Consider the following 27309-nt stretch of genomic DNA (forward strand, 5'->3'; position numbering starts at 1 on the left):
TTTTAATGTCATACCTAAGTATTCTGTTTTCTAAAGTCACAAAGATTTTCTCCTATCCTTTCTTGTAAAAGTTTTATAGTCTTATATTTTAGATTTGTGATGCATTCTGAGTCAACTTTTTTTGCATGTCTGTCCAAATGTTCTTGGACCACTGTTGAAAAGGATACATTTCTCCACTGATTTGCCTGTGTTTTGACAAAAATAACTGATCATTTAATAACTGATCAGTTGATCACGTTAACTAATAAAGAAATATATAATACAGTACTATATAATAAAGGACTGATTAAAGAATAAGACTTATTGGCTTTCCTCTTGGTTCCACCGATCCATTTTGCCAACAAAGAATGGTTTGCAACCATACCTCTCCTGCAGTCATGTAGTTGAGTTCCCCAACTTTGCTCTTTTTTGCACCACTGTTTTGGCTATTCTAGTTCTTCTGCCTTTCCTTATAAATTTTAGAATCAGTAGTTGACATCTACAAAAATCCCGCTATGATTCTGATTGAGACTGCTCTGTATCTGTAGATCAATTTTGGGAAGAACTAACTTTTTAGAAATATTAAGTCTTCCAATCCATAAACAAGATATATCTTTTCATTTATTTAGGTTTTTGATTTCTTTAACCAGTACTTCATAGTTTTTTAGCATACAGATTCTATAAATAGGTGTTAGTTTCTACATAAGTATTTAGTTTTTTGTGTTGTACATAGTACTGTTTTTAAATTTTTGATTTCCCATTGTTCATTACAAATATATAGAAATACAACTGCTTTTTGTATATTGATCTCATCTCCTGTGTTCTTCTTAAATGCACCCATCTGGTCTAGGAACATCTTTGTAGATTCCTTGACATTTTATATAGAAAATAATGTCTGTAAAAAAAGTATTTTTTCCTTTTTCAACTGTATGTTTTTTTTGCCTTTTTTCACTGGCTAAAATTGCCAATACAGCTCTCCCTCAACTATGTCCCAATAAACCCAGTGTAAGTTGAAAATAATCTACGTTGCAATGAATTTATTTAATACATCTAACATATTAAATATCATACCTAGCCTAGACTACTTTAAACATGCTCAGAGCACTTAAATTGGCCTACTGGGGGCAAAATCATCTGACACATAGCTTATTTGATAATGAAGTGTGAATATCTGCTGTAATTTATTGAATAATATAGTGAAAGTGAAAAGCAGAATGGTTATATCTGTTGTTTACCCTTGTGATCATGTAGCTGAGTGGGAGTTGTGGCTCGCTAATCATGACCAGCATCATAACAGAGTATTACACTGCATAATGCTAGCCCAGGAAAACATCAAAATTCAAAATATGGGGCATGGTTTCTACTAAATGTATAGTGCTTTCATATCATCCATAAAGTTTATAATCATAAGTTGAACCCTCTTAAGTCATGAACTATCTGTACGATGTTGAATAAGAATGGGACTCTTTACTCCCCATCTTAGGAGGAAAGGATTTAATCTTTCATCATTAAGCATGATGTTAGCTACAGACTTTTTGTATATACCCTTTATCAGGTTAAGGAAGTTTTTTTCTATTCCTAGTTTTGCTGAGAGTTTTTATCATGAATGGGCGCTGATTTATGTCAAATGCTTTTCTTCAATCTGCTGAGACTTTAGATTGTATGGTGGATTACACCAACTGATTTTTGAATGTTGAACCAGGCTTGCATTCTTGGGATAAAACCAACTTGGTCATGATATATTATCTTTTTTTATATACTGCTGAATTTGAATATGATAATACTTTAAGGTTATTCTATCTATCTATGCTCATAATATGTCTAAAATTTTCCATGCTTTAATGTCTTTGTTGGGTTTTGCTACTGAGATATTGCTGGCTTTATAAGTATTGTTTCTTCTATTTTCCGGAAGAGATTGTATAGAATTGACCTGGAATTTTCTTTGTTGGAAAGTTTTAAGCTATGAATTCTGAATTCAATTTCTTTAATAGATACAAGATCATTCAAGTTCTATCTTTGTGAGTTTTGGTAGTGTCCTTCAAGAAACTGGTCCATTTCATCTCTGTTTTTGAATTTATGGACATAAGAGTTGTTTAGAATATTTCCCATATATCCTTTTGGGGACTGTAGTAATAATACTCTTTTTCATTCCTGATACTGCTCATCTGTACCTTCTTTATTTCTTGTTCTATCCGGTTAGAGGTTCTTCAATTTTATTGATATTTTTTTTTTGTTTTTTAAAGGCTCAGTTATTTTTAAAGTATTGTTTATTTAAGTAATCTCTACACCCAGCAGGGGGCTTGAATTCAATGGGAGATCAAGAGTCACATGCTCTTCTAACTGAGCCAGTCAGGAGCCCCTTTATTGATATTTTCAAAAGAACTAAGTTTTTGGTTACATCAATATTCTTTACTGTTTATCAATGTTTCCTATTTTACTGATTTCTGCTTTTATCTTTGTTATTTCCTTTCTTCTGCTTGCTTTGAGTTTCATTTGCTTTTCCTTTTTTTTTTTTTTTTTTTTTAAGTAGAAGCTTAAATTATTCAGGCTTTTCTTTTAAAAAATTTTTAACTCAAGTATAGCTAACATACAGTATTATAATTAGTTTCAGGTGTACAAACACAGTGATTCAATAATTTTACACACTGTAAAATTCTCACCATGGTAAGTGTAGTTAACCATCGTCACCAAAGTCATTACAATATTTTTGACTATAGTCCCATGAGGTACTCTTCATCCCTGTGACTTATTTATTTTATAACTGGAAGTCTGTACCTCTTAATCCCCTTCACCTATGTCACCCATCCCCCCCAAACTCCAATCCCACTGGTGACCACCTTCTTTTTCTCATATAAACATTTAATTTTATAAATTTTCCTCAAAGCACTTCCTCAATTATATCCCAAAGATTCTGTAGGTTATATTTTCATTTTCATTCAGTTCAAAATATTTTGTAATTATCCTCAAGATCTCCTCTTTGGCTCACGAGTTTTGCTTAGAAATGTGTTAATTTCCAAATATACTGAAAATTCCAAAAATCTTTGTTACTGATTTACCAGTTTAAGTCCAAAATAGAGAGCATACTTTGTATGATTTTAATCGTTTTGAAATTAAGGTTTGTTTTACAGCCCAGGATATGATCATGATGAATGCCCAATACTTCTAATCACAAAAATGTAACATTAACTGTTGAATATCCTTTAAAAGCATCTACTTTTGTTCCAGCAATCAATAAAACAATGTTAACATAAAATTTGATGTTTAAAAAAGTATTACAATACTATATAGAACTCACTTGCAATAGAGATCTTGAAAGAACACAAGGTGATTGTTCACTAAATTCACAGAAAAAATCCTGATACACAGAGAAAAAATAATGTCATTAACAGATTTAATAAAAGCTGGAAATGTTTGTATATAGCATGTAATTTTTGTCAGAATTCTGAAAATCATATACTACCAGAGTTAAAATAGGACAAAGCGCTAAGGATCATTTCTATAGGAATTGTCTTAATTGTATCAATGGGACAATGGATGATTTTTGAGACTAACTTTTTATTAACTGACCAAAAGTACAACTGTGTGGATACCAGTATTAAATTTGCACACTATGAAAATAATAGCATTAATAATAATTTGCTGACAGCAGAGGTTTACTTCCTACTTCACAGAAATAAATACCAAGTAACCAGGCCAAGTGGATTCATGTAACTGTTCCTGATTCTTCTGACATCCAAAAGATATGCTTAGAAAACTATATATGGGTTTATACATAGATAAAAGAAAAAAGGTAAGAAAATATACTACAATGTTAACTTCTGTAGATAATAGTAGTTATTTATCATTTTCATATTTTTCTGTATTTTCCAGACTCATGATCCTCAATTTAAATGAGTGCTCTTCTAAAACTTACCAAATTTCTCTAGTCAATTCACTTTTTTCACAATTAACTTTTATACTCTGCTCACACTTCTCAAAGTAAATGTTCTCTAGTATAGATGTCCTCCCACTTAACATTGCAAAAAAAAATTAAGTCATCTACCAACAGGAAATCCCTCCACTTCTGGCTCTAAACGTTATCTAACATTTGTACTCCGCTTCTTTCCTTGCCTGCTTCAACAACGGAAGCCCTCTATTTGTATTACAGACTCCATTCCTTCTATTCTTTTCAGGAACATTACACATTGTCAATAATCCATCCTTATCTAGATATTTAAGTTCTCCCTTTATTCCAGATCCTCCCATTTATATTTATGTAGTCAATCTCCTCCAGTTTGAAAAAGAAACTGTTACATGCTCCACATTTCTCTCTCCACTGCTCCCTTCTCAGCTAAACTTTCTGAAGGAGTTGACTGAACCGTCTCTATCCAAAGGCCCCTCCTCATCAACACATGCTAGTCTAGTTTTTTGCTCTAGTCATCACGGTCCTCTAATACCACATCAAACCAACATTTGTTGTGGACCTTATTCACTTCTTTCATCTGACCTCTCAGCAGTATTTGACAGGACTTCATTCTGGTAAAATAAAACCTTTCATGAGTTTCTTCCTTTGTGGCCACTTCTCAGGTCTGCTCTGGGGTTCAAGGTTTAGTTCCAGATTATTTTCTTTTCTCAAGCTATATGCTTTTCCCCTTACAATCTTCTCCACACTCATGCTTTGATATAACCAAAATTACATATCTAGCACTGATTTCTAAACTCTATCCATATAGTATCTATTCAATATCTCTGCATAAATATCTCAAAGGCACCTCAAATTCAGCTTCACTACGACTCTCAGCTGACTAAAGGTCTTTGAGAGTTTCCCCATTTGAACAGCATCAGAACATATCAAGATTTGCCAGTTGGAAATTCAGAGACCTTCCTGAGAGCTCTCTCATGCCCCATATTTAATTCAACAACAACAAGCTATCAATTTTTGTTCATACACAGTTTGAACTCTGACAAGCCACATCATCTCCCTGCCATCCTTCTAACTCAAGTTACCATCCTCTCTCCCTTGGACTGCAGTATGGCTTCTTAATTTATCTCCCTATGTCTACTCTGGTCCCTCACACCATGTCGTCTCTATATGGCTGCAAATTGTTAATTCAGTTTCTTTTTTTTTTTTTTAAGATTTATTTATTTATTTATGATAGACACAGAGAGAGAGAGAGAGAGAGAGAGAGAGAGAGAGGCAGAGACACAGGCAGAGGGAGAAGCAGGCTCCATGCCGGGAGCCCGATGCGGGACTGGATCCCGGGACTCCAGGATCGCGCCCCAGGCCAAAGGCAGGCGCCAAACTGCTGAGCCACCCAGGGATCCCCTAATTCAGTTTCTTAATTGCCCCACCCATATCGATCTTGCATAAAGTTTGAACGTGAAAATGCATAAACATGCAGAGCATAAACTATAGTCTCATAACTGACATTTTGGTATTTGTTATTCCAATCTTTTTAAAATTGAATTTACCTGTTTCTGATAAATACTTCTCTGTGTGACAATGTATAAAATAGATAATATATTCTGAAACATAATTTGACATCCACAAACATTTCCCTGTGTATTTTCCTCTAACATGCTTTTTAATGTCAATATGGCATATATTCTACACATACTATATATAGGATGGTAGTGTCAGTAGTGGGCATTTAAACTGTTTTCAGTTTTTTTCGTTTTCTTTTTTTTTTTTAAGATTTTATTTATTCATTCTTTCACACAGAAAGAGAGAGGCAGAGACATAGGCAGAGGGAGAAGCAGGCTCCATGCAGTGAGCCCAATGTGGGACTCAATCCCGTAACTCCAAGATCACACCCGGAGCCAAAGGCAGACGCTCAACTGCTGAGCCACCCAGGCGTTCCTGTTTTTAGTTTTTCAAGATTACAAATGATGATGAACCAAATACCTCTTTAGTTCATCTTTGCATATATCTTAGATGATTTTCTTAATGCTAAATCTCTAGAATGGGAGTTGCTGGATCAGGATATATACATTTTTAAGACTTTTGAGAGCCACAGCCACAGAAGTACAGTAGGACAACTATTTCCCTCCATCAAGATTAAGTATTACTGTACTTTTCAATCAAGTTGTTATAAATTGCATTTCTTCAATTACTAGTAAGACTGTACATTTTTCCTGTTTACTTCTTTTTCAGTGTGTGTGCTCATGTCCATTCCCAATTTTCCAGAGATGATTTATCTTGGATATAAGCACACTTTATAATCTGGTACTTTATCCTAATCGTAACACTTTTCTTATGCAAAACCATCAAATATTTGGTCCCCTCTCTTCTCTAACTTTAATCTTCTCAATTCTTGGCCTTAGCCACATTCCCCCACTACCACCACCTATTCCTGTCCCAACTGTTCCAGGGATCCAGACTCTTCCCCTTCTATGCCCTCTTTATGTTCAGTGCTGGCAGTCCAGGCCAGGCTCTCCCAGCCCCCTCTATTTATTGTGTGTGTCATTCAGCATTCACCTCCCTGACAAGGCAATCCATAACCCTCTGCCAAAAGAGAAAATTCCAACCGTTGCATTATTTTCTCTTATTCCAATTCACACTGATGGTCTTCTAAAATCCTACAATTAATCTGAATACAAATATATATTCATGTAACAATTAAGAATCCAAAAAGAATGTGACATAAGATTAAAGGCTCTATTCTAATTCCACATATGCCACTAACCAATCATCTAAATTTGGTAACAAGCCCTCTAATTCTTACTTTGTTTAGCTGTACAATGAACTGCAAAATGAACTAGGTTATGTCTATGATCTTTCCTATCTTTAAGATTCTATGATTCTTAAGACAGAATAAGAACAAAACTACTAAAAAGAAAGCAAACAGAAATGAGGTAATAAAGATACAATCATGAAAGTTTCACTAAGGAATGAAGACTTAAGCTGGGCTTAAATGACGAAGAATTAGAAGGCAAAATAAAGTTATTACAAGAAAGAGCACAAAAAAAAAAAAAAAGAAAGAGCACAAACAAAAGCACAAATCTTTGTTGAACATCTACATCTCAGAGGCTGATGCTCAAATTCTAGGAATGTAAGCAAGGTATTTCATCAGCTCAAGGAATCCAGGTACAGAAGCAACCTGGAACCAGCAAGGAAAACCTCACAGAGAAAATGACATGGGCTGGGAATTATCTGCCTCTATGCAAAATTGTATGAAATAAATTAGTGTAATTATGTCTAAATAACAACAGTATTATTTTGCATATCTTCTACCTTCGTAACCTTTATAGACATTGCTTTTTTGTACTTTAATCTATGCAGAAGATTAACCAAAAATATGTAAAAATGTATATACTCTTTCACCCAGCAACTTCATGGTTTGGGAATTTACCTTAAGGAAGAAGGAAGCAGACAATATGAAGGTTCACCTACAGAGATGCTCATTTTAGTAGTTTATAACAGTAAAACACTGAAAATGACCTAAACGTAATTCCATATGAATTGACTAGAAAAAAACTGTGATATATGCTTACAATAGAATATCATGTAGCTATTTAAATAATGTAGAAAAATGTGTACTCATTGACATAAAAAGAAAGATATTCATGATACAGAGATTAGTGATAGAAGCAGGCTACAAACAACATGATCTATTTTTTTGTATAAAAGTATACATTTATGTGTTTATGTATATATGGATACGCCTATATATGTGTACACACCCACACACACCCACACGCATATTTATGTATAAAAAGTTTTGAAGACAGAATCCAGGGTTTAAATCCCCATTCTTAAAACTTGGGTGAATTATCTGAACTTTAGTTTTTTAATCTCTAAGATGGATAATATACAATCCTTATGAAGATTAAATAGAAACAAATAGACAAGACACACACAACACTTAATTCCCGGCTATCAAGGAAAATAAGTAAGCCATATTATTTACCTGAGACAGCTTCTAAAAAGTGATAAACTATTCTGTTGTTCAATCAAAATCATATTCCAGAAGAGAGATTTGTACTTACCAGGATACAATGCAAATTTGTTAAATTGACCACTTCACAAACAGTTTTTATTCTATCTATCAATCTTGCAAAATAGTTGACCATTTCTTCCCTTTTAATTATTTTTGCATATCGAGGGAAGGTAGGTGGAAGTAGCCTCTGGTTAACAAGGGGCTCAAAACCCATCATAATTGGATGATCTAAAAAGGAAAAATAAGGAAGATTTTCAATGCTTCACTGCATCTTAAATCTCAAATACTAAGAAATATAAAAAGAGAAACGCCAATTTCAAAAGCATCTTCAAATTCTTGTCACAGTATTGTCTAAATGAATTTTATAGTTTACAAACATCTATACATGTGCATTTAAAAAAAACGAGATAAACAGATTTAATAGCCTAAAAATTGTACTTCCCACCTACATGGAACTGATAACAGTGACAGAAAAGGGTTGCTAAAATTAACCATAAGCTAAAAGTGGGACCAAAAAAGTGAATATATTTCCTTAAAAAAAAAAAAAAAAGCAATGCTGTAACCATGAGATTAACCATCTCATGAGAAAACCATGAGATTGCAGAGAAAAAGGTAAAATGGGATGTCTTCCCTTCAATCACTTAACCGTATAATCAACTCAAACTCAGTTACATAATAATGTAAAACAGAGAACAGTCCATGCCCCACCCTCATGAGTCTGGAATACATTTGGTACTGACATTAATTATAGAAGAGTGCTTTAAAATATAAATAACAAGAGACCTAAGGGTGATCTCCTCTTTCCCACACTCTGTCCACTGTGACCTCACTTTTCACACTAGTGCAAGACTCCAAAGTAAGCTTCTCTCAATTTGAAATCTAAAATGAACAAGCAGGGATCCCTGGGTGGCGCAGCGGTTTAGCGCCTGCCTTTGGCCCAGGGCGCGATCCTGGAGACCCGGGATGGAATCCCACATCAGGCTCCCGGTGCATGGAGCCTGCTTCTCCCTCTGCCTGTGTCTCTGCCTCTCTCTCTCTCTCTGTGTGACTATCATAAATAAATAAATTAAAAAACTAAAAAACTAAAAAAATAAATAAAATGAACAAGTATATGAAATGAGAAGTGATTAAGAATCTGGGAATTGAGGTTCTCATTATACTACAAAGAGGCTATAAACCAAAAATAAATAAAATGGCTTCAGATGTTACTGAAAGATAAAATTAAGAGCTAAGTATGGGGTGCCTGAGTGGCTCAATCTGTTAAGCATTAAAACTCCTGATTTCAGCTCATGTCATGGTATCAGGGTTGTCAGAGTGAACCCTGCCTCAGGCTCCACTCTGGGTGTGGGGCCTGCTTAAGATTCTCTCCCTCAGATCCTCCCCCCCTAAAAAAAGTTAAGTTAAGCAGGTGTCATTATTAAGAATGAAAAGACTGGTATTTAACCAAATTATAATAATGCTCTTGTGATATATGTAATTATTCCTAAAGATCAAACAAATAAAGATGCCCCCTAAGGTTCTTGGTCTTCTTCTTCTTCTGTGTACTTAAGTCCTCCCTGGTTGAAGTTATTTATTCTTATATAAATTCCAATTTCACTCATGTTTTCCAGGCTAAAATCATTAGCCCAGAATCCTCCTTCTGGGCTCCAAACCTGAATTCTAACTGCATAATGGACATTTCTACCTTGGTACCCTATATCATCTCAAAAGGCACATGTCTAAAAACTACCATTATCTTGTCCCAAACACTGCTTCTCCTTATATTCCTTATATTCCCTTTCTCAATAAAATGACCGACAGCCCTTGCAATTGCTTAGGCCAGAAACCTCCTTGTCTGATTTATTCAGTGCATAAGTCTTAAAAGTATTCTACATCCTAACATCCACTGACCACCCCCCTTCACTTATACTGTCATTGCAAAAGCCTAACTCATTCCCCTAAGCTGAATACTCCCTCCTTAATTAATTCTGTACACTGCCATCTCAATTGTTTTATCTAAATAACAATGTGATTTCATTCCACTAATCCAAAAATTTTGTTGGTTCCCTATTTTATACAGTACAAGATCACTGCTAAGGCACTGGATGGTACTTTAAAATTCCTGACACTCCTATAGAAAAAAAAAAAAAATCTGTACTCCAACGAAAAACTATGCACTGTCAGATTGATTCAAGGCAGCTATTTTACAAATCTATAAACTTTAGGTAACTAACAGAAGACATGCAAATTCTGTCCTGACAGAGATTCACCTGACTTCCTCCCAACTCTACAGAAGTGTTTTGCCTCCACATATAATTTCAATATTCCAATGCTCCAGGTAAATTTGAAAAAATTTTAAAAGATTTTTATTTATTTGAGAGAGAGTGTGAGAGAATGAAAGACAAAGAGAGAAAAAGAGAGAGAACATGCACAAGCGAGGGGGTGGGGCAGAGCAAGAAGCAGGCTCCCCAACAACCAAAGAGCCTGACATGAGGTTTAATCCCAGGACCCTTGATCATGACCTGAGCCAAAGACAGATGCTTAACTGACTGAGCCACCCAAGCTCCCCTAACTTTGAATGTTTTAAAACTTCATGTCTAGTTATTTCACTGACTTCAACAAAATCCAAAAAACATATTCATTTTTATATCTGTATGAGAGTCACAGTTTTAACTTTTTTCTGAGTCACCTTTAAACATGCTCCATTTCCTAAGCACCTAAGCTATAACCAAGCCCACTGACTTACAAGTATCATGCTCTCTTATGCCTCTTTATTTATTCACTATTTGCTCTGCCTATAAAGTCTACACCTATTCTTAGCCTGAGAGACCTACTATAGCTTGGATTCCCTCTTATGCTTGGAACCCCCTGAGTACTGTGTATATATACTGCTACACTATCCATGTGGGATTACATGAATTCTCCCTCCGCTCTTTTGAAAGAACAGAACTGGCTTGTGTCCTGAACACCTAAATGCCTGGCTCATAAAAGACACTGGATACATGTTTTGTGAATGACAAGATTTCATACTCAAAATAAAATGAAAGACTGTTACCAGTATAACAAAACAGTCTGAATTTCTGATTTATAACCTTTCATTTAAGGTAAGTGTTGCAACGAGGATTCTGTAAGAAGCTTCTTTACTATACCAATATGAATACATTTTGGGCTTTAATGATAAATGCACAGAATCTAAATACTCAAATACTATATTATCTTTATTTTCCCTGAAAGCACTCTAATTTTCATCTAAAAGTATTACCCAGAAATATTCTCTTATTCTTAATAGACATATCTTAAGGCTTTAAACCATAAATAGAAGATACAGCTACTCATGAAAATCTATATTACCATGAAAAGTAAATATTAATGGGAGATGGGTATCAAATATATTCTACATTTTTGTACGAATTTAAACATGTAACATAAAAGGTTGCCTGATTGGTTATGCCTCTGACTCTTGATTTTGGCTCAGGTCATGATCAGGATTGTGGGAATGAGCCCCAAGTCGGGCTCCATGCTTAGCACAGAATCTGCTTGAGATTCTCTCTCTCCTTCTCCCCCTTCCCCTCCTCACACAGGCACTCTCTCTGAAATAAATTAAAAAAAGAAAGCAACATAAAACAGCATTAACATGTAAAACGAATTCAGCTGTCCTACAGACTACAGGGGTTTATAAGCAGCATTCCTGACCTACACCCACTAGATGCCAGTAGCATCCCCTTAACTATGAAAACCAGAAATGGGTCCAGACATTGCCAATGTCCCTGGGAGGCCCCAGTTGAGAAACACTAGTCTAGACAAATACAACAAGCAACTTTAATTCACTGTGGATAAGCTCAGGATGTAACATGACCATCTAATCCATGGAAAAATTAGATGAAAGACTGATAAGAAGTGAAATCTAAGGAAAGACTCAAATGATAAGTTAGCAAAACACTGGTCAGGAAAAATATTCCAAGCATATCAAAGGCCTAGAGGACCCTTTGTTTTTTTCCATGAGGAGCTCCAATTTTCCAAATCATAATTTCTCCAAACTTAGGAAGTAAAAATACATGCATATAAACAGAATGGGGACAAAGTCCCTCTGCATAAAGTTAGAAGGTATCTGTATGTTTCTCTCCATTCTCCACATATACTTAAATCACCCCCCTACAAACACCTCTCTGGACCTAATCCTTGTTAATGGTTAAAGTTATTCCTAGTAACTATTTTTAAGTCTCAGCTGTTGCTGAATCTCATACATAAGAACACTGTAACTGTCCTGTACAGACATAACAACCTGCCTGAGCAGAGACAAACAGAAAAGCTGAGATAAGAGAGACTGAAGAAGTTGCTCAGAACAGAGAATAATTGTACAGGAAAGGGGCTAAAAACCAGGCAGGAGTTTGTATCTGGTTTCATGACAACATAAACTATGAAACCTTACAAGAAGTTTTACCACACCCACACGCCTCCTGGAATACACTGCTCTAACATTTCCCCGCCCTACATTTATCTTCTCTACTACACAATTTACCTCGCCTGGCTTCTATTAAAATAACCCGAAGGGCAGTGGTTTAGTGCCACCTTCAGCCCGGGGCATGATCCTGGAGACCGGGGATCGAGTCCCACGTTGGGCTCCCTGCATGGAGCCTGCTTCTCTCTCTGCCTGTGTCTCTGCCTCTCTCTCCGTCTGTGTCTCTCATGAATAAATAAATAAATAATCTTTAAAATAACCCAAAGAGCCCTTACAAAATGAGTCTGAAAAGAAGAAAATTCATATTACTTTCTACCCAGTGTGAGCTTTGCTTAATCAGGTTTTCATGAATTGGACACACAGTTCAAACAAGATAACTTCTGGAATTTCTTTTGTTTTTTTATTTTTTTTAAAGATTTTATTTATTTATTCATAGAGATGCGGGGGGGGCGGGGGGCAGAGAGAGAAGCAGGCTCCATGCAGAGAGCCTGACGTGGGATTCGATCCAGGGTCTCCAGGATCACACCCTGGGCTGCAGGCTGCGCTAAACCGCTGCACCACCAGGGCTGCCCTAGAATTTCTTTTGAAGTTCCAACTATGCCGAAGCATAAAAAAATCATCTTGCTTTTCCAGTTAAAATACTTCAAACATACTCCTTAGTAAGAATGCCAAATAAGGATTTTCCCCTCCCACTAGCACTCTTCTAAAAATAAAATAATAAACTATATAATTATATGAAATTTCAAAACATTTTAAACAGCACACTGGTTTAAAGTGTTAAACAACTGGCCATTATTAACAGCAAAAAAGTTCTACAAATAGTACAAGGTTCTTGGAATATAAGATGTATAGTAACAATGTATTATAACTCAGCAAACTAAGTTATTAAAATTGATTAGATGCCAAAATAAAGATCCAGAAATGAGGGATCCCTGGGTGGCTCAGCTGTTTAGCACTTGCCTTCGGCCCAAGGTGTGATCCTAGAGTCCCGGGGTTGAGTCCCATGTCAGACTTCCTGCATGGAGCCTGCTTCTCCCTCTGCCTGGGTCTCGGCTTCTCTCTCTATCTCTCTCTCTGTGTCTCTCATGAATAAATAAATAAAATCTTTTTTTTTTTTTTTTTTTTAAAGGGAGAAGCAGAGGGAGAAGCAGGCTCCATGTAGGAGCCTTACGTGGGACTCAATCCCGAGATTCCAGAATCACACCCTAGGCTGAAGGCAGGTGCTAAACCGCTGAGCCACCCAGGGATTCCCCTAAATAAATAAAATCTTAAAAGAAAAAAAAATCCAGAAATGTATATCAAGAGATAGAGATGACATATCATCTTCAGACATCTCTCCCCAAGGTTACATAGGCAATTTACAGTCACATTTATTGAAAGTTTTGGATGTTCTGAAATTGGAAGGAATTCTGGAAAACGATGAAGCTGCTAAGAATTTGTTAAATGATTTTGCACTTCTTGGCTACATTATTTCCTTTTATAAAATGTTTAACATTATTTTATGTGAAATAAGGCAGACAAAAAGGAGATATTATATGATCCCACTTATATGAGGTACCAGGAATAGCCCAATTCATAGACAAAAAGTACAACAGTGGTTACTAGGAATAAGGGGGAAACGGGAAGTTATTGTTTAACTAGTATGAAGTTTCAGTTCAGGAAGATGAAAAGTTCTAGAGATGAATAATACTGATAGTTACATGATAATGTGAATGTACTTGATGCCACTCAACTGTACACTTAAAAATGGTTAATATAGTAAATTTTATGTCATATATATTTCACAATAAAAAAAACTTACAAAAAGGCATTAAATCAAAACTGTTCAATGCAAAAGGCATGGCCTCAATGAATATTCTTTCATAATCACCAATGAGAATTTGCTGTACAATATTATGTGCATATCTACATATTTTGATTGTAAGATGTTTAAAGTGTACAATGTGATAATTTGATATATGTATACATCATGAAAACTAACACTCCCATCAAATTGATTAATATATTTATCACCTCACATATTCACTGTTCTTTCCCTTTGGTGAGAACATTTAAGTTCTATTTTCTCAGCAAATTTTAATTACACATGCAGTAGGTTTTTGGAGGTTTTTGTTTTTAAAAGATTTACTTATTTGAGAGAGCAAGCAAGCATGTGAACACAAGCAGTGGGTGGGGACAGAGGGAAAGCGAGAAGCAGCTCCTTGCTGAGCAGTGAGCCCGATGTGGGGCTCCATCCCAGGACCCTGAGATCATGACCTGAGCTGATGGCAGATGCTTAATCAACTGAGCCACAGTGCAGTGTTATAACCTATAATTACCATGTTCATACATTTTAAGGTTCAAGCCTCATAACTGAAAGTTTATACTCTTTTACCAACCTCTTCATATTTCCCCAAGCCTCCAGCAACCATCTTTTTACTGTTCCTATGAATTCAAGTTTCTGGTTTGACTGCACTTATATGTTATATATACCATGCAGCATTTGTGTTTCTTGGGTTTATTTAACTTTGTATAATGCTCTCCAGGTTTATCCACATTGTCACAAATAACATCTTTTTTTTTTTAAACCATATGGTATAGAATTTTATACATATTATATATATAATACACACATTTTCTGTATCTATTCATCTATGAACAGACACTTAGGTCATTCCTATACACTGGCTATTGTAAATAATGCTAAAAAAAAGGTTTAAGCATGTGAAGAGAGACCAAAAGAAAGCAAGGATAGTTATATCACACAAAATAGACTTTAAGCCAAAGACTATAATAAAAAATAAAGACTGTCAATATATAAAAAAGAGATCAATTCATCAAGAAAATAATTATTTATGCACCAAACATAGGAACACCTAAATATATAAAACAAGTATTAACAGATCTAAACAGAGAAACAGATAACACATTAACAACAGGGGACTTTAATACCTACCTTCAACAATGGATAGATGATCCAGGCCAAAAAAAAAAAGTCAATAAGGAAACTGTATAGGTGAGCTATAAATAGACCCTAACAAGAAATACACAAAACATTTCATACAACAGCAGCAGAATGCACATTCTTAAGTGAATATGAAGCATTCTCCATGACAGATCAAGTAATAGGTCACCAAACAAATCTTAGCACATTTTAGGAAGACAAACCACACCAACTATCTTTTCTGACCACAACAGTATGAACTAAAAATCAATAGGAGGAAAGCTGGAAATTTACAAATATGTGGAAACCAAACAACCAATAGGCCAAATAAAAAAATACCTGGAAACAAATGAAAATAGAAACACAATATACCAAAACCTACAAGATACTGCAAAAGCATTTCTGAGAGAGAAGTTTATAAGGAAAAATTCATATATTAAGAAATCAGAAAGATCTCAAATACACAACCTAACTTTACACACCTCAAGGAACTAGAAAAAGAACAAACTAAGCCTAAAGTTAGCAGAAAGAAAGAAATAATAAAGATCAGAGTGGAAATAAACAGAGATCCTCCTCCCCCCCAAAAGGAAAGATCAATGAAATTAAGAGCTGGTTTTTGAAAAGATAAATAAAACGGACAAATGTTTAACTATAATCTATTTTTTTAAATTAGAGATTTTAATCCATTTATATTTAAAGTAATAATTGATAGGTATAGGCTTATTACTATTTTGGTTTTTCTTTGTACTGTTTTACTGTTTGTTTGGTTTTTTTTTAGAGAGGGGGAGGGGCAGAAGGAGAGGAGGAAAGATAATCTTAACAGGCTCCATGCCCAGCAGGGCTTGATCTCACTACCAAGATCATGAACTGAGCCAAAATCATAATGGACTGAGCCACCAAGACACTGACCAACTCGCGTTAATTTTGTTAGTTTTGTACTGATCGTTTTGTAAATTCCTTTTTCCTTCTCTTGTTCTCTTTCATTGCTATTTGGCAATTTTCTATAGCAGTATGCTCTGAATTACTTTCTCTTTACATTCTGTATTTCTACTGTTTTTCTTTTGTGATTACAAGACTTGCATTAAAACATACTTCTAAGTATTTTAAGCTGATAACTTCAAACACATAAAAAAGCTTCCTCCTCCCCCCCATATTTTGCTCATGATGTCATAATTTCCATCTTTAAAAAAAAAATTTACTCATTTGACAGAAAGAGAGACGGAGCATAAGCAGGGGGAGATGGAAAGGGAGAAGACTCTGACTGAGCAGGGAGCCTGATATGAGGCTCGATCCTGGGATCATGACCTGAGCCAAAGTGAGATGCTCAAGTGACTGAGCCACCCAGGTGCCTCTTTTATCTTTTAATTTTCATACTAGAGTCATAATTGATTTATTCACCACCATTATAACACTAGAGTTTTCTGAATGTATTTACTTTTACCAGTATTATATACTTCTACACATTTTCCTGCTACTAATTAGCAACCTTTCATTTCATCTTAAAGAACTCCCCTTAACATTTCTTGTGAGGGTGGGTCTGGTGATGATGAACTCCCTCAGCTTCTGCTTTTCTAGAAAACTCTCTCCTTCAATCCTGAATAACTTGGCTGGGTAAAGTGTACTTAGGTTGGCATGTTTTTTGCTTATTGCTTTGAATATATGAATATATGTGGCAAGCGAGGTTTCTGCTCAAAAATCTACTGACAGCCTCAGGGGGGTTCACTTTCACATAACAAGTTGCTTTTCTTTTGCTGCTTTCCAGATGCTTTGTCTTTAACTTTTGACAATTTAATCATAATGTGTCTTGGTGTGGGTCTCTTTGAGTTTATCTTGTCTGTACTTCCTAGGCTTCCTGGATCTGGATGTCTGTTTCTTTCCCCAGCTTAGGAAAGTTTTCAGTCAGCTATTATTTTTGTGAGCAAGCTTTCTGCTCCTTTCTCTCTTTCTCTTCTCTGGGATCCCTAGAATGTATACACTGGTCTGCTTTTATGGTGGCGCTCCATAGTCCCATAAGCTATCTTTAGTTTTCGAATTTTTTCTTTTCTTTCTGCTCCTCTGGGTGAATTCCACTGACCTATCAAGTTTGTTTATCTTTTCTTCCACTTGATCTAGTCTGTCTGGAATGCCTCTACTGAATTTTTCATTTCAGTTATTGTATTCTTCAGCTCTGTGATTTCTTTTTGGTACTTGATATATTTTCTATGTCCTTGTCGAAATTCTTACTTTAGTCATGCATTGCATCCTCACTATGATGAAAATCTTTGTGACTGTTATTTTAACCTATCAATTAGGTAAATCACTTATCTCTGTACCAAGACCCATCGGTGTCCCAAAGAGAAGAATGAGTCAGTACCTAGATGCAAATTGATTAGAAGCTGGATCCCCACACAGTAGATGGGAAAGTCTGTAGTTAGGTGCCTTCAGGGGAAAAACTGAAAGATAGGCATATCTGCCTAATTCCTTTATGGCTAAACCTGGGTGTATAGTTCCTACACCCATTAAAAACTTTATCTTTGGGGCAGCTGGGTGGCTCAGTGGTGGAGTGTCTGCCTTCCGCTCAGGGTGTGATCCCAGAGTCCCAGGATTGAGTCCCACATCAGGCTCCCTGCAGGGAGCCTGCTTCTCCCTCTGCCAATGTCTCTGCCTCTGTCTCTCTCATCAATAAATAAATAAAATCTTTAAAAAACTGTATCTTTGTTTGCTACATTACTGTGGGACATGTGGATACAACCTCATTGACATCAGAGATAGGCTTGTCCCCCAAGTGGCAGCTGCAGAAGCCTGGGCACCAGATATGTGTACAAGTGCCATCCCAGGAGATACTGGTAACTGGTTTTTATTATTGAAGCAGGCTAGAGGGAGAAGGTGGCAGAAGAGGTGCCTGCTGGTTTCCCCAGTCTTTGGGGAAGAACTCAGCCAGCCTCTGGATGCCTGCTAAATTGTTAAGACAGCAGCTTTAAAGTACCTAGATAAACCTATTTCAGGGATAGACTAATTCTGTGCTGAGCCCTGTAGCTATAGTCCATTAAGAATTGTTTTGTTTGCTAGACTCATGAATGGAAGCTCCTTTAACTAACAGACCTAGGCAATCTGGGTCTCCTTCCTCAGGTGGTATCTGCAAAAGCTAGGATGCAGATATGCATACAATCTCCTTCTAGGGAAATACTGGTGACTTGGAGTGGGTTGGAGGGAGAAGGTGGGCAAGGTATTCTCTAGCTTCCACAGTCTCTGGGGAGGATCCTAGCCAGCCCCTCATGCCTATTAAATTAGAAGCTTGGCCCTCAGGTAGCAACTTTTAAAGAGTACAAATAAATCTCACAAACCTATTAAGAATTGCTTCTTTGTTCGCTATAGTCTTGTGGATCTTGTCAATACAAGACCTGTTGGCTTTCAGAGGTAGGTATTTTAGGTGGTTGTCCCTCTAGAGGGAGTCCTAAAAGTTGGGGTGCTAGATGTGAGGTCCAAATTTTTTATTTTTCAGGTACAGGCTGGGAGTTGGGGTTTCTGTTCCAATTGTATTATGCTGTTTTGGGGGTGGGAGTGATGATGAGACTATGTCTCAGCCTTCCCTACCTTTTTTTTTTTTTGTTCTAAGATTTATTTATTTACGAGAGAGAGAGAGAGAGAGAGAGAGAGCACATTCATCCAACTGCAGGGGAGAGGGGCAGAAGGAGAGAATTTAAAGCAGACTCCTCACTGAGCACTGAGCCCACACAGGGCTCAATTTCACAACCTTTGAGATCACGACTTGAGCCAAGTCCAAGAGCTGAACGTTCAACAGACTCAGCCACCCAGGCGCCCCCTTTCCTGTTTTAATGTATTTTCCCATCTGTCTGATGTATAGTACTTGTTCAGCTAATTTTCAGATCTCTTTCAGAGAGAAGTATTGTGTGTATCTGCACATTTATTTAGGAGTGTGTCCATGGGAGGAAAGGAGCCTCCAACATCACCATCTTGGTCAACTCCCACTCCCCAGTCATTTTAGTGGACAGTGATTTTAGGAAGTAAGGTCTGGATGTTACATGTTTTCACTGCTATTGGTGTATCACTGCTCCCAGGTTCTCTAGATGACAGAACCAAAAAATGTTATGACACATTTCTGTATCAATCTATGCATAATAAAAACTATGAATTTATTCCCATACCTTTAATTTCAATTCAATACTACAGAGTTCAATCTACTTTTCTCCCTTTCTAGAAATTAGCATAACTCCCTGAGAAACATTGGCACACCATGGTTCTCAATACATTTTTAAATATGATCAATTCCACTGTATGTAATCAATGTTTGTAATAGTTTCTAAGGCTGTTGTAACAAATTATTGCAAATTGGATGAAAACAATAGACATTTATTACAATTTTGAAAGCCCTAAGTTTAGGTCAGTATCAGTTTCATGGGCTGAAATCAAGGGCAACACTCCACTCAAAGGCTTTAAGAGAAAGTTTGTTCATTGTTTCTTCCAGTTTCTGTGGCTATTGGTATTCCTTGGCCTGCTCATGCCAATCTCTACCTTGGTCTTCACATCATCTTCTCCTCTTACCTGTGACCAATCTCTCCCTGCCTCTCTTTTGAGGATACCTAAATAGCACTTGGAGCCTACCCAGATAATCTAAGATTATCTCATCAAAATATCCTTACTTACTCACATATAAGGTTAGGACCTTGATGCTTAGGGCTATTACTCAGCCCATTACAACCTCCTACCAGTGACATCTACCTCCCCACATAGATGTGCTCTCACCTTATTTAGGTTCTGATATGCCAAGTCATCATAATGCCCACCTTGTTTGGGCTCTTACACTTCATGCCAGGCCACTCTTCTAGAGATGCCTCCTTACCCCATTTGAGCTCTGAAACTCCACACCAGATCACCTTTATGTACAGATACCTTTCCTCAACCTGTTTCCGCTCAGATTGAAAAAAAGGTTCTCCTTTTCTCACCAAAGCCATCTTTCCTTTCTGACACCTTCATTTTGCTGCTTAAGTAGATATTCAATTCTGGGCTATCCTCCTGTGCAGATGGCTCTCTTCACCCCACTTCTGATCTGACATCCTACACTTGGGCACCCCTCCAAAGAAACACTTTCCTCACTAGGCATAAGCTCTGAAACTCCCTCCATACACAGATGCCGTTGTTCCCTTGCATGGTCTCCAACAGCCAGACACACAGCTACCTCGATAGGTATACATACCTCTATCTGCCTCAGGTTCTAGCACTCCAGGTCAGGCCACATTCACATGCCCTCCTCACCCTGTCTGGGATCCCACACGCCTTTTAGGCCATAAAACTCTGCAGTAGGCTGCTCTCCCACAGACAGCCTCCTATCCTATTTAGGCTTTTGACACACAGCACCAAGTTGCTCTGAGGAGGTTACCCTCCTGATATTGCTTAGGCTAAGGCATCCAAGGTCAGCTACTCTCTTGTACAGACTCCTTTCTCACCTCACTTGAGAAGCACTGAATCTAGCCATTCATGATGAGGCCTTCCTCAAGCCACTTTACCTTCAAAACCTTGTTCCAGGCCCACCTCTTTGCAGATGCCCTCCCCATTCCACTACCAGTCTAAAAATGGACATACACTCACCCCACACAGGCTTTAATGGCCCTGAGGAATGTCCTGTTAGGACAACATCCTTCCTACCCACAAGGTTGCAACACACTGTGTCAAGCCACCCCTATTCCGTTTGTGGATACCATTCTATTCCTGGGTCAAGCTCCAACATCCTGCTCTAGTAAAGATGCCCAGCTTGCTCAGGCCAACTTCATGGCTTCAGGACTGAATTTTTTTAAGAGCCGAAGGGAAGAACAAGAAGAAGACTGTACTTTTGTCCCCACTTCACAGGGAATATGTGTTTTCTCCTTTGCAATGCTTGTGACTTTTTCTTTCACTACAGTTTACTCCGGTTACATTTTCTTTCTGATAATTGATAAAAGTTTTCTTAATTTTATAGCTATAAGTTTCTAAGTATCTCCAAGGTTCATTCAGGTATCTATTAATTTCTTCACCCATAAAATCAATGATTTTCACCTCCTTTGACCCACCAAATTTAAATTATCTCCATCATCATCGGTTACTTTTGTATGTTTTTATCTAATATTTCTGATAGATTTATTGCCTCTTAACTAGGGTCTTTGGACACAAGCAATATGAAAAGTCTTCTTCCTCCCCTTTATCTCTTGACTTTTGTTAAATGGTTACTTTTATGTTGTGAAGGTTCAAGATACTTAAGTTATATTTAGTTAAATCAATTTCCATAGCTATTTTTGGTACAGTTCTACAATGAAATGGATTTAATGCTTACTGCTCATTCTTTACGCCATAGCTTTTCCAGTTATGCCTTGGGAAGCTGAATTTTCTCTCTTTTTCCCCAGAAGATTTTATTTATTTATTCATGAGAGCCACAGAAAAAGAGAGTCAGAAACAGAAGCAAAATCCATGCAGGGTGCCCAACGTGGGACTCGATCCTGGGACCATGGGATCACGCCCTGAGCTGAAGGCAGATGTTCAACTGCTGAGCCACCCAGGTGCCCAGTAAGCTGAATTTCATTCTTTATTCCAATCTTTTTTTTGCCAGGAAAGTCACAGGAAGATTATTTCCAGAGTTCTTACAAGTGTAAAAATACTGGTCACTTAAGAGATACAAAATTCTTAGATCACTTAAGAGATATAAAATCCTTTACTCAAGAACTTTTAGGTACCATTCTACTTTATGTGTTCAATGCTGACGTGAAGGACTCTGAAGTCAGGATGTACACATAATTGTGGCTTTATATCTAAAGTAAAACTTACTAGGACATACCTAACAATTAATACTTCTTTATCAATTTTGCATCAGACACATTATAGCCTTCAAATTAAACCTGTAGATTTAACTGTTTGCTTCTTTTTAGAAGTGTTAAACATTTTCTTTCCTGTTCTGTTATTTGGTTATCCTCTTAAGTAATACCAATTATGAGTATATTGAATCCTCTTTGGCTATTATTTTCTAATACTTCAGATATCTTTATTCACTTTCATTTTGCTAGGTTTTTCCTCAGTCCTGATCTCCATGTCCTTTACAACTTTTCAGCAATGTGTAGCATACTTTTTACTATTTTCAGTGAGGTGTTTCACTTTTTTTTTTTTCCCAAAGATTTTATTTATTTGACAGAGAGAGACAGGGAGCGAGTGCATAAGCAAGGGAAACAGCAGAGGGAGAAGGCAGAGGCTCCTCACTGAGCAGGGAGCCTGATGTGGGGCTCCATTCCAGGACCCCGGGATCAAGAACAGAGCTAAAGGCAGACACTTTTACCAACTGAGCCACCCAGACGCCGGAGCTGTTCAGTTTCAGGATTTTTTTTCTTTTCCTTACCTAAACCCTTCCTGCTCACAGGTACTTTGTTATTATTTCTTACTTTACTCTTAATATTTCCACTTGTGGTCGTTTTATAGAAGTTCCTTAATTTTTAAAAAATATATTCTTTGAAATTGTGCAGAAAAAATGTCTCTGGTGTTTTTCATCTGCCTTTTGTTTTTCTTGTTTGCTCATTAATTTTCTAGAATATCTGTGTATAAATACTGTGCAGTTGCTTTTTTTTTTTTTTTTTTTTTTTTTTTAAATTTTTATTTATTTATGATAGTCACAGAGAGAGAGAGAGAGGCAGAGACACAGGCAGAGGGAGAAGCAGGCTCCATGCACCGGGAGCCCGACGTGGGATTCGATCCCGGGTCTCCAGGATCGCGCCCTGAGCCAAAGGCAGGTGCTAAGCCGCTGCGCCACCCAGGGATCCCCTGTGCAGTTGCTTTTTAAATATTATGAGTGAATGCTTCCTGAGTCAATTTGCCTGAGGTGTTAGAATAGTATTCTAAAAAAAAAAAAAAAAAAAAAGAATAGTATTCTAGACTAACAGGAAGGCTCACTGACTTGCAGTTAAGCCCCATATGATGTGTCTGTGTGAGCAAGCAAAAGAAGTTACCTACTTTTCTATCTCCTTTACTGAACAAAGATTACCAGTTGATAGACTGTTAATTAGCATCCTCTCTATCTTGCAGGAGTCACATCTTTAGCACATTTGCATGGTCTCTGTTGCAGCCCTAATCAGACAGGTTCCCACAGCTGATTTCCATACCCCACTCTTACCTATTATTCCAAAAGAATCCCTGATTTTGTCCTTCAGATTACACTTACTACGTTGGAAAACATGTGCTTTACTGGTCTGCTAATGTTTACACCCAAAAAATCTTGGAATCCATTCTTAATGTTCTCCTTCATCTGGGAGGCTCCTACTGTGTTTGCCAGCACTTTTTATTTTTATTTTATTATTATTTTTTAGTCATTCTATTTTCTTTTGGATTATAAGGGTTTCTATTTTTTAGCAAGTTGGGAGGATTCTGTTTTTCGTGTTCTTTATAGTTTTCATTTGGTTGTAGAGAGAAGCAGCAAAACTGGTTTCCCACCTAAAAACCAGAAGTCTTCTGGATTATACCCACACATGACACATGTGGACTGTGTGTATATGGATTTTTAAGAAGAAAAGTGTTTTAATGAAGAATAATATGAATATGAAATCATTATGATATACCACTGGAACTGTTACACGACAGCTGTATCTCAATTAAAAAAAAAGTAAACTCAAGTTTCTGTCACAAGTACATCCACAACAGGCCTCTCTGTATATGTATACGATAAGCATGTATAAATTATATGTACATATACACTTCTGTCCCGTCTCTATTGCAGTTAAATCATAATTTTATTATGATTAATATTCAGGCATGTACACCATTATGTAAATGATATTCTTATCTGGGCTGTGGAAAACTTTGCAAACCTGGAAATAACTCAGATTTATTCTGAAGTTAATCACGGTCTTCAACCCCAAATCCTTTGCCCATTCTCTAAACTTTTTACTATATCAAACACAATAGCTATTGCATTCATTTTACTGGTGACAAGTTTTGTATCTAGTTTGAGACATCTCGCCTAGAGCCCTGTGACTTTTTCCAAGCTGGATTTGTACTTGATGTAGTGCTGAGTTACTATCTGGTGATCTCACTGGATAATCACCCTGGGGATATTCATTATGCTCTCCTGCTGGATGCTCATTCCCCAAATCTGTTGCTTTTCTTTTTCTTGATTTACTATTTTTAATTCCAGTAAAATTAACATAGTGTTGTATTAATTTCAGATGCACAATATAGTGATTCAAAAATGTGATGCACTAATCAGTGCTAATCACAATAAGTGTATTCTTTATCCCTTTCACCTGTTTCACCCATTCCTCCTGCCCCACCTCCTCCCTAGTAACCATAGGTTTTTTTCTATATTTATAAGCCTGATTTTTATTTGTCTCTTTTTTTCCTTTGTTCATTTGTTTCTTAAATTCCACCTCTGAGGGGTGCCTGGGTGGCTTAGTTGGTTAAATGTCCAACTCTTGATTTCAACTCTAGTCACGATGATCTTAGGGTGATGAGACTGAGCCCCATGTTGGGGTCTGTGCTCAGCAGAGTCCCCCTTTGTTCCTCCTGCTGGTTGCTCTCTCACAAATAAATAAAATCTTTTAAAAAATTCCTTATTTGAGTTAAATCATATGGTATATGTCTACCTTGACTGACTGACTTCACTTAGCTTATATACCCTCTAGATCCATGTTCCTGCAAATGGGAAGGGCCTATTCCTTTTTTATGGCAATGTAATATTCCAGTGTGTGAATACATAGTTGTGTATAAAAAACCTCTATCCATTTCATCTCTCAATGGACACAGGCTGCTTCCATAGTTTGGCTATTGTAAATAATACCACAATAAACACAGGTGTGCATATATCTTTTTGAATTAGTGTTTTCGGGATGCCTGGGTGGGTCAGCGGTTAAGAATCTGCCTTCGGCATGATTCTTCCAGGGCATGATCCTGGAATCCTGGGATCAAGTCCCACATCAGGCTCCCTGCATGAAGCCTGCTTCTTCTTCTGCCTATGTCCCTGCCTGTGTGTCTCTCATGAATAAATAAATAAAATCTTTAAAAAAAAGAATTAGTGTTTTTCTTTTCTTTAGGTAAATATCTAGTAGTGTAATTACTATATTATATGGTAACTGTATTTTTTAATTTTTTGAGGAAGAGCCATACTGCTTTCCACAGTGGCTGCACCAGTTTGTACTCTTGCTCATTATGTACGAGTTCCTTTTACTCTACATCCTCACCAACATTTGTTGTTGTTTCATGTGTTTTTGATTTTAGCCATTCTGACAGGTGTGAGGTGGCATATCATTGTGGTTTTGATTTGTATTTCCCTAATGATGAGTGACGCTGAGCATCTTTCCAAGTGTCGGCCATCTGGATGTCTTCTTTGGAGAAATGTCCATGTCTTCTGCCCAATTTTAATTGGATTATTTTTTTAAGTGTTGAGCTGTATATGTTCTTTATATATTTGGGATACTAACTCCTTATCAGATAATGTCATTTGCAAATATCTTCTCCCATTCAGAAAGTTGTTTTTTGTTAATTATTTCCCTTGCTGTGCAGAATTTTTTAATTTTATGTAGTGCCAATAGTTTATTTTTGCTTTTGTTTCCCTTGCCTCAGGAGACCTATCCAAAAAAATGTTGGTACAGCTGATGTCAAGAAAATACTGCCTGTACTCTCTTCTAAGACTTTTTATAGTTTCAGGTCTCCCAGTAAAATCATTAATCCATGTTGAGCTTATTTTTGCATATGATGTAAGAAAGTGGTCCAGTATCATTCTTTTACATGTAGCTATCTACTTTTCCCAATACCATTTGTTGAAGAGACTTTTTCCCATTGCATATACTTGCCTACTTTGTCAAAGATTAATTCACTACGTAATTGTGAGTTTATTTCTGGGCTCCCTTTTCTGTTCCACTGATTGATGTATCATTATATTCAGATAAGTTCTCCCTAAACCTGTTTTGAGTTTTTATCATGAATGGATGAGTACTTTGTCAAATGTTTTTTCTGCATCTTTTGAAATGATGCTATAGTTTTTATCTATTCTCTTGTTTATATGATATACCATATTAACTGATTTGGGAACCTGAACTAACCTTTCATTATAGGAATAAACTCCATTTGATCATGGTGAAAGTATTTTTGTTTTTTAACATATTGTTGAGGGCAGTTTGCTAGAACTTTGTTGAAGATTTCTGCATCTATGTTCATCAGAGATATTGGCCTGTAATTCTTTTTTTTTTTTTCTTCTGTAGTGTGTTTATCTGGTTTTGGTATCAGGATAATATTTACCTCATAGAATGAATTCAGAAGTTTTCCTTCCTCTTCTGTTTTTTTAGAACAGTTTGAGAAGAATAGGTATTAACGCTTCTTTAAATATTTGGTAGAATCCAACAATGATGGCATCTGGTCGTAGATTTTTCTTTGTTGGGAACTTTTTGATTACTGATTCAGTTGTGTTGCTGGTAATTAGTCTGTTCAGATATTTTTGATAGTTTTGATAGTTTGTATGTTTCTAGGAATGTATTCATTTCTTCTAGATTTTTCCAATCTCATGGCATGTAATTTTACATAATACTTGCTTATAATCCTTTTTATTTCTGTGGTGCTATTTCTCCCTTTCATTTGATTTTGTTTGAGTCCTTTCTCCTTTTTTGAGGAGTCTGGCTCATGAGGCACCTAGGTGGCACAGTTGGTTAAATGTCACCCTTTGGCTCAGGTCACGATCTCAAGGTCCAGGGAGTAAGCTCCATGTCAGGCTCCCTGCTCAGCCCAGGAGCCAGCTCATCCCTCTCCCTCTGCTCCTCCTCCCTGCTTAATCACTCTCTTGCTCGCTTTCAAATAAATCATAAAAGCAAATAAATAAATAAATAAATAAATAGGAAAAGAATGTGCATTCTGCTCATTTACAGTGGAATGTTCCAAATATATCTGTTAGATCCATGTGGCCCAAAGTGTCAATTCAAAGCCACTGTTTCCTTATTCATTTCCTATTTGCATTATCTATCCATTGATGTAAGTGAAGCGTTAAAAGTCCCGTACTATTATTGCTTTTCTATTGATTACTTCAGGTTTGTTAATAGCTGCTTTATGTTTTTGGGTGC

At 36.6% G+C, this 27309-nt stretch overlaps 2 protein-coding genes across 11 annotated transcripts in view; one reads left to right on the plus strand and one right to left on the minus strand.

The window, feature by feature from the left end:
- Window positions 1–27309, plus strand: part of GOLM1 (golgi membrane protein 1) — a 123715-nt gene that overhangs the window by 79605 nt on the left and 16801 nt on the right. The gene's annotated exons all lie outside the window — the stretch shown is intronic.
- The window catches only part of NAA35 (N-alpha-acetyltransferase 35, NatC auxiliary subunit), a 106406-nt gene that overhangs the window by 24460 nt on the left and 54637 nt on the right, over window positions 1–27309 (minus strand). For all 4 annotated transcript variants that reach the window (XM_041746563.1, XM_041746561.1, XM_041746560.1 and 1 more), the window contains 2 exons: window positions 7948–8126; window positions 3275–3334 (listed from right to left, as the gene is read on the minus strand). In XM_041746563.1, the coding sequence (XP_041602497.1) occupies window positions 3275–3334; window positions 7948–8126 (239 nt within the window). The remainder of the gene's footprint in view (window positions 1–3274; window positions 3335–7947; window positions 8127–27309) is intronic.

Source organism: Vulpes lagopus, chromosome 2, assembly GCF_018345385.1.
Source record: "Vulpes lagopus strain Blue_001 chromosome 2, ASM1834538v1, whole genome shotgun sequence".
Lineage (NCBI taxonomy): Eukaryota > Metazoa > Chordata > Mammalia > Carnivora > Canidae > Vulpes > Vulpes lagopus.